The sequence below is a fragment of the Capsicum annuum genome, chromosome 6 (genome assembly GCF_002878395.1).
Source record: "Capsicum annuum cultivar UCD-10X-F1 chromosome 6, UCD10Xv1.1, whole genome shotgun sequence".
Lineage (NCBI taxonomy): Eukaryota > Viridiplantae > Streptophyta > Magnoliopsida > Solanales > Solanaceae > Capsicum > Capsicum annuum.
In genome coordinates, this window is record NC_061116.1 from 11,856,807 (window position 1) to 11,865,517 (window position 8,711).

Consider the following 8,711-nt stretch of genomic DNA (forward strand, 5'->3'; position numbering starts at 1 on the left):
TTGTGGCCTGTTATGAAGCATCAAATCAGGAAATATGACTAAGAAATTTAATCACTAAAATGCAAATAGTCGAAAACATAGAAAGACCATTAAAAATTCATTGTGATAACAAGTTTGCTGAGTTATATTTGAAGAACAACCGAAGTTCATCAAAGACAAAGGATATAGACATTAAGTATTTAGTTGTGAAAGAAAGGATTCAGAGTCGTCTTGTGTTGATTGAGCATATTAGTACAAACTTGATGATTGCGGACCTGCTCACAAAGAGTTTTACCACCTAAAGTGTTTCATGGGAAAGTGGTTCATATGAGTGTTGCCAAATTTGATGATGAGTCATTTTAGTGGGAGTTTGTTATTTTATTTATGCTATTGACATGTTAAAGTTTATTTTCTGTACAAATTCAAGTTTTAGGAAATCTATGAATTTTTTGTGTTTATTGATAACTCTGAAAAATATCAATATTAACTTTCTATTGCAGTATCACAAAGGTATAAGAAAGTGATTTTGGACTATTAAAGTCACAAGGTAGGACCATTTAGAAATAGGCATCACTTAGATGATTTTACATGTAATTTTCGTATCTGATCGATGTTATTGATATTGTTGATATTTATGTCCATTGATGGATTTAGTTTCGAATATATGTTACAAAAACTGTTTTGACCCTATATTAATAGTATCAATGGGTCAGATTGTTTTGAGATATTTAAATTAAGATGGTAAATATTTGTGCCTATTAAAGTTTTATATATGTATGATTATTTAGAAATATATGTGGTCCAAGTGGGAGATTGTTAGTAATTATACATAGATATGCTATCTCTAAAGAAGTTCAATTTATGATCTAATAAAATATTAAAATATTTGGGTAAAATGTAAATATCTAATTAGTATCAATTTATTTTGTATAAGTTAAACCTCATGGACCTTTTCATAAGTGCGATGAAAACTTAATTGAAAAGATACCTTAAAAAGGTATCTCTTCTAAAGAGACATGATTAAAGGGTTGCTTTTAGAAGAGTGAGTATAAATATCATGGTCCCTCGTAATTTTTCTTTCTCTATCCATCTTAGAAAAAAATATAGAACGCGTATTAAAGCTTAGAAGATCAGACAAATTGATTACAAAAGAAAAAAAAATTTTGAACAAATCAAGTTATTGAAATAAAACAAGGTTAGTATTCCTACTATTCTTCTAGTTTCGAATCTCTACTAATGATTTACACGTGATTTTGGATGAATTCTTTAAAAAATTTTCAACACCACAAACATTAGAAAATAAACAAGCAACTCATACTAACATCATCAACAACAACAATTGTATCTTAATTCTAAATTAGTTGGGTCAGTAACAGCTACAACTAACATTAACATACCTAAATCTCCCTGTTGGCAGCAATGTCCAAAGAGATTGCAGTAATGGATCATCTCCCTAACCAACTCATAATCTCTATATTCTACTGCAACAGCGGCTAATTGCGACAAGTTTTCCCGCTCTACTTGTTTACCGTCTAAACAGTGAAGTTGAATTTGAACACGTGGTTTAAGGACAAATGGATTAAATTGGACAGACAATACAATTACAATGAAATAACTTGCGAAGATCAAGTAATAAACAGGTAATTCAGCAACGAATACCAAGACACAAATTAAATTTATAACATCATTCACCTAGACTATTTTAGCAACCTTGAACGCAAAACTTGTAATATAATGCTGGTGTAAGAAGGAAATTTAGATGCCTTCTACAAGAAAGTAAGGCTTTATTTATAGTTAAGTATCAAGACAAAAGGATCCACATATCATGCCCTCATAAAGCCCATTAATTTCTCATTATGATCTTTGAATGACGGTTGGCAGATATCTCTGGATCTTGTGCAATGGTTGAACATTCAAGTAACTCTATCCAGTCTATGTCTCGTGCCCCCTGCCTTGAGAGGCCATATTTGAGTTTACATTTTATTGAGTAGATCGAGGAACTCAATTCAGATGATGCATATGGTGTCTTAATATCATCTGTACAACATTATCTTATGAGATAAAGACATAACGGAAAGGATAAAATATTGTAGCACGTGTTTTGTCTCTAGTTATCGTTTTGTGACAACTTATTGAGTACCCTCGTGACTCAGATCGGTAGCTTGAATTTTGAGCTCTACGACATAAAGCTCGCTTTATTTGATGCACTAAGTTCAATAATCATAGTATATCATTTGATAATATTTTACGTAATGTTCAGTTTGTCTTTTGAATCTTATATAACTAATCCTAATATAACTTAATATACCAATTGGTTTGAGTATTATTTTGTCGAGAAACCAACATAGCGTAATAATGCCATCATTAAGTATACATGGATAAATAATTGTAAGTGTCATAACTATTCTTGTGGGTGTCTTCAAACCCTTGCATAGTTTTAAACCAAACACAAGCAGATTTGATTTCTATTGCCAAATAACAGTAGTGCCCGGGCAGTTTGCAGCCACATATCGGCTATTCTATTGAACACCTATTACCTCGGCTCATGCTAATACATATATGGGATAACTTTTCCCTAAGTAGATACAAAGAAATCACATAGTATATATAATTTTGTCCTTGCTAGGGGGTTTGAATCAAATTTTAGGTAGGTGAAATGAGATTGAAATAGTGAGCAAGTCATTCACTAAGAGTAAAAAGAATTAACCAAAACTTTCATGAGGTAATGCACCTTTAACTTGAGTGTTGCGCATGAAGGTAAAAGCCAAAGGACATCCATGACCCCACAAAAAAAAAAGATACAATTTGGGGCTGGATATATTCACCAGGCTAAACATTCTATATAGCATATATTTTCTTGTATTCATTCAGTGGATCTGAATCTGAGATGACTGATGCTGACCACGACCGCGACCGCGACCTGTTGGCCAAAGAGTTCTTTCGGAGGCTCCTCTTGTTTGATGACCTTAGCTTGTTCTTAATGATCCAGTAACACAATGTTCCCAAGGTCAGAATCATCATGATTGATCCTCCGCAGGACACTAATACAGGCATATACAAATTGTGATCGCCAACAACGACATACGATATGGACATGTAAGCGATTGAAATGAACAAGCATGCCACCCACATTAGCTTGTTTATAATAGACGTCATTTTCCTCTTGGCTTGGGTTTCTATTACCACGATCGTTGTTTGGACAACCACTACAGCAAGAGCGATAAATAAAGATAATGAGTCGAAGATGAAGAAAACCATAAATGCTGGATTCGAACCAATATTTGCTTCTCCAAGGGTATAGCCAGGTGGGATATCATTTGGATCATCAACCCATTGGCCATTGATTTGAAAAACTCCTCCAAAGGCGACTGTGGCAATGAGCACAGCGACAACCGTGGTAGAACTAATTGCATTGGTAAGGCCTTGCGCGTGCATTTTGTACACGCGCTTGGCAATCTCTTGTATACGTCTTTTTGTTAGGGCCGTAGTCTCCAATTGATAGTGCACCCCGTGCTTTATGTCGCTTACAGTTTTCTTCAACTCTCTTGCCGGATTTGTTGCCTGTGGCTGGATGGATCTAGCACTTTGAACGCCGTGTTCCTGCAAGATGACTACTAATTCAGTCTGTGACACTTTCTCTGCAGTGTCAAGGGCTGTCTCGTTTGACTTGTTGATGACTCTAGTGTCCGTTTCATTCTGTGCAAGCAGCAACTTGACAACCTGCAATTTTGTCAAACCAAGGTTCTTGTGAAATCCATCCTATGCAATGAGCGCGTTATACATCTCATATTAGATCTCCAAAAAAAGAAAAGAAAAAAAGTGATATTATTGACAGAAAAAGGTAAGAAAGGACTCCTGATTTATTACTCCACAAGGAAAAAGGTAAAACAACAGCAAATTCTTGGGAATTATAGTTATAGAAACCATAGGAGTTTCTGAATGACAATTAAGCTATGAAAATCATTATCTGCGTTTGCAAAATATAACTCACTAGAAAACTTCCATTTTCTGCTTTGGGATAAAGAGTGCAATCTAGCGTTCTTTTCCGTACCATGTGAAAATTTTACCTTCTGCTGGTGTACACAACAGATGTTTTAGTGCAAATCTTGCATCCACAGTGACCTATCTGTATTTCATGTCGCTCAAAGGCGCAAAGCAGTTATTTTGGAAACTATTTCTAGCAAATGCACGCTCCCCCTTTTCTCGACAGAATAATTCCACTCCCCACCCCCTTAAGAAATACGTTTGAGGAAGGGTAGATGTATAGAACCTTTCAACGAGATAGTGTTTTATCAACTGTCTCAATATGGAAATATATTAGAAAACTCGCAACTCCAACTTGGCGACTTGCTTATTGAGACGTAATTGTTGTTGTTGTACTCAAAAAAGAACGCACCTGATCCTTGCTTTTCCTAGCAGCAATATGCAAGGCGGTATTGCCCTTGTTGTCAACCATGTTTATCAATGAAGGATCAGCTCTAATCAACTCTTCCACAACCTCAAGATTTTGTCCTTTGACAGCCATATGAAGTGCAGTTTGCCCCTTTTTATCCATCCTAGTTGCAATCCTTGACTCCTTACTCAAAAGTGCCTTGAGAACTTGTAAATGCCCATTTCTTGCAGCAGAGTGCAATGCCGTTTTCCCGTTACTTTTAGCTATGGTGACCAAACTACTCTCTGCCTCCAGTAGATAATTCACCACCTCTATATGTCCTTGGTTTGCAGCTGTATGCAAAGCTGTAGTATTCGAAATATCAACCGTCATTGCAAGCTCTGGATGTGCTTCCATTAATACCTTTACCATATCTGCAACAATACGATACAATAAAACTCAGGTACTAAAATCGCCTAAATTATACATCAGAATATAGACAAGTAAACACAAGTATTTCATAGTAACGTCACCTTCATTGACAACAACAAAAACAATAACAAATGTGTTCATACTACAATCGACCTCTCTATTAACAGTCCTTCTCTATAACAACATTTCACTATAACAACCATGTTTTATGCGTGAATCAATCTTTCCTGTTATGTAATATTATATCATATGTTCTCTACAACAACATTTTACTAAAACATCGGGACAAACAACACCATTATTAGATAGATTTGATTGTATTACGAACATGAACTTACCTAAATCTCCTTGTTTGGCAGCAATGTGCAAAGCATCATAACCGTTCCTCGCTTTGATTCCAGCAGCTACAAGATCATAGTAATGGATCATATCCTTAACCAACTGATAATAACCATATTCTGCTGCAACATACAATGCAGTCTCTCCAGCTGCATTTTGCTTTATCATCAACCCTGCCAAATCTTCCTCCCCTGTCTGATCAAGAATCTCTCTTACCGCGACGAGGTTTCCAGCTCTAGCTGCAGCATGCAAGGAACTGTCATCCCTTTTCCCTGTTAATTGTTTTGTCATCTTTTTACGGTGTGCTGCCGGTTGAGCTGCCGGAGGATCCATCATACACAATTTGCCAAACAATACTTCTTTCACCACCTTTCAGCCAATGCCACAACAACAACAACTCTTTCACCACCCTTCTGATATTTGTTTTGCTTCTTTCACCACCCTTCAGCCAATGCAATAACAAGAACTACGCCTTAATGCCGAACTAGTTTGGGTCGTCTATATGAATCCTCAATATTCATTTGCTCCCTATGCTAATCTTTATGCAAAAGCCTCTTCTTTATTCCCTCGAACACCTAAATCAACAATCACATTTTTGGACACCAAGAGAGATTCAGAAACCAAATCATACATCTCTAGATTCATCAAAGGCAACTATATTGTCTTTCATACCCAACTTCTTTGAGCTTAAAATCAATGTCCTGATAACAACAATAACAAAACCATTAGTATCTTTTGAAGAAGGAGACATTTAATTTGAAATTTCGCTTCCTTTTTCATCTCCATAAAACTTATTACATGTAAAAAAAATCATAGGCGAATCCAGGATATGAAGTTTAGAGTTTCCTCAGCGATCGAAAATTGATATACAATTCAATAGCTTGTTTCATAATAAATATTTATAGATATTTAATTAACTTTTAAAAAATATATATATGATACGAAAAAAATTGTTGAATTCACGTGAATAGCCTTCATGCTACATCCGCAAAATATTGCCAAGTTCATAAAAAGGAAAAGAAAAAAAGGTTTACCTTAATCTAATAAACCTCCCTCTTGTTGTTTCTCTTTAAAATCGAAGAACCAAAAATTTGAACAATATGTAAATTGTTTCAAAGATGTAAAAAAATCTTTAATGCTTTTCTTGTTTTAATCTAGAAGTTAAATGAAAGGGACATTAAAGGCACATGTATACAACAAACAAACTTTACATACACATGTAAGTAAATATGTATAATATCTTTGATTGTCATAAAAAGAACCATAAAAATGGCTCTTTTTGTAAAGTTGAGGATGAGGATGACAGTTTGAATATTGACAATCAAAAATTAAAATATTTGTGGTGTGTAATTTTTTTCTTCTTTTCTTACATTCGGGCAATAATTTGTGAGATAATAGATGAAAACGCTAATGCTTGTGGTGAGGGGGCAAAATGAACTAACCATATTACCAGAACCATGTGCCTAGTATTTCTTTTGCTTTTTCATTCGTTTTTTGGTATCCATATTTCAGTCAAACTAATTTGGATTCGCTCATTGTAGAGCTCGTATTTGGGGCTGACATGTATACTCCCAACATGAGTTTTTTTTCGAGGAACTTACATTCGAGACCTCTAATTAAGGGTTAAGGAACTTCAATCATCTCATTACAACTCATATTGATCACCGGAATGTTTCTAAATAAAATTGTTCTGTTTATGGCTAACGATAAAATTTTGGTTTTGGTAAATTGATAAAAATATTTTATTTTTTTCTAGTTAAAAACGTTTACATTAAATTGAGAGGATGCCTTTCCTTTTGTCCAACATCATATCAGCAAAAAGTCAAATGTTAATAAGAGGCCTCAACTATACTTAAAGAAAATTAGTTTTTGCTTGCGCGTGGTACATACATCTCAACATTCCATGTCAATAATTAAGAAATTCACATATGTATTATCAAAAACAAGTGTGACATATACAATAAAATTTAAAAACTTGTCAAAGATATTAGTATTACATAACATATTTTTTTTTACAATTTAATATGAATTTTGAATTGTGGCACCAAATGTAGAAATCGTCGGTGTTCTAGCATCACAAGTCGGTCAAAAGTATATTTTTAATTCTAACAAAAATTAATAAGTTATGCAGATACATCACTAGGTATTCTAAAGTTCACTAGCTATTAATTAATAAGTATGTCATGATATTTTGTTTAATATATGCATTGTTATTTGAACTGTAGTGACATAGAGAGCCAGTCATGCTTTACTTCAGTCATTGCTAGTGGCTTACTGGAAACATTTGGGTTGAGGGAGGTGTTTAACCCCATTGGTTGTGCCATGAGTGTGGCGGATTTAGGATTTAGAAATCGTAGGTATTTGGGAGGTTCAAACACATATATTGACACCCAAAGCTATAAGGTTTCGCATGGAAATCAAAGCATCCGGCTATCTTTTGGTTTTGCGGATGATTTTTTTCATCTTATAGCAATTTTTATACTTATGTTATATAATTATACCTATTGTGGGTCGAATATAGCAGGTGGTGGAGCACCACAATTTTCAACCTAGGTCAGCCTCTGTCACTGTCACATGCATTTTTCTTCTTATTGGCAATATTTATCTTTCTTAGGACAATTGATAGGTTTTTAGAAATCATCAATAGAGCTAATTTTCAAATATTAATTTTCATTTCATTATTGCTTTGTTTAGTACTCTTTAATTTGTTGTGGTCAATTTGATTATAAATTAACAACCTCTTAAATTCTCTAACAGTTGTTACAACCAAAACATATTATTTAGAAAGTGGATGAGGATGTTCGTGTCCGGTCATTCGCATGCTGCATAAGTTCGTACCTACTTTTAAAGCATAAACTAAAATGTATATCCCTCATGAAGCAATATTTAATGTATATCCCTCATGAAGCAATATTTATTTAGAATCATTAATATCTGTCACATAGTGGATGTAATATATAAACAGATAATTAATAGGAGACGTTTAAAAAATAATTGTACTTTGAGCTTAATGAATTAGAGATCCCCATAGTTATAGTTTGCTTAGCTACGATTCGTATCTACAAGTTATATAATATATAAATAGAATCAATAGAGGAACTTTCAAAAATAATTATACTTTGAGCTAAATGAATTAGAGATTCCCATAGTTATAATTCGCTTAGTTACGAATCGTAGCTACAAGTTAAGTAGAAGGGGGAGAGAGGCGAGCGAGATTGAGAAAGGAAGGAGAGAGGCGAACGATATTTTGAGAGAGAGAAAAGAGGCAAGAGAGGGGATGAATACATGTCGTATTTGTTGTACCAAGTTGTATCATGAATACAATTGATTTGTATCAACGAATAAAATTGTATCAAGTGTATTAATTAATGAATACAATTGTATCAAGTTATATCATGTTGTACCAACGAATATAATTGTATCAAGTTTATCCGTTGCTTGTGTATTCACTATGTATCAAGTGTATCGATGAATACAATTGTTTCAACTGTATCATCCTATACAGTTTGTATCAACGAATACAATTGTATCAAATTGTATCACCTTGTATCAACGAATACATGAAGTGTATCAAATATACTTGTTCCTT

General features: G+C 34.0%; 1 protein-coding gene across 1 annotated transcript; it reads right to left on the reverse strand.

The window, feature by feature from the left end:
* Positions 1-2,737: 2,737 nt before the first annotated feature.
* LOC107875129 (ankyrin repeat-containing protein At5g02620-like) lies at positions 2,738-6,485 on the reverse strand. Its single transcript, XM_016721748.2, has 4 exons — positions 6,157-6,485; positions 5,122-5,823; positions 4,376-4,785; positions 2,738-3,699 (listed from the first exon to the last, which is right to left on the reverse strand). The coding sequence occupies exons 2-4, from the start codon at positions 5,456-5,458 to the stop codon at positions 2,818-2,820; spliced, it is 1,629 nt and encodes a 542-aa protein (XP_016577234.1). The 5' UTR covers positions 5,459-5,823; positions 6,157-6,485; the 3' UTR covers positions 2,738-2,817.
* Positions 6,486-8,711: the final 2,226 nt, after the last annotated feature.

Coding starts and splice junctions, on each gene's coding strand:
- LOC107875129 (XM_016721748.2), bottom strand. CDS start 5,458: ATGATGGATCCTCCGGCAGCTCAACCGGCAGCACACCGTAAAAAGATG. Junction 4,786..5,121: donor TGCCAAACAAGGAGATTTAG/GTAAGTTCATGT, acceptor GTATTGTTGCAG/ATATGGTAAAGGTATTAATG. Junction 3,700..4,375: donor CTAGGAAAAGCAAGGATCAG/GTGCGTTCTTTT, acceptor ACAAAATTGCAG/GTTGTCAAGTTGCTGCTTGC.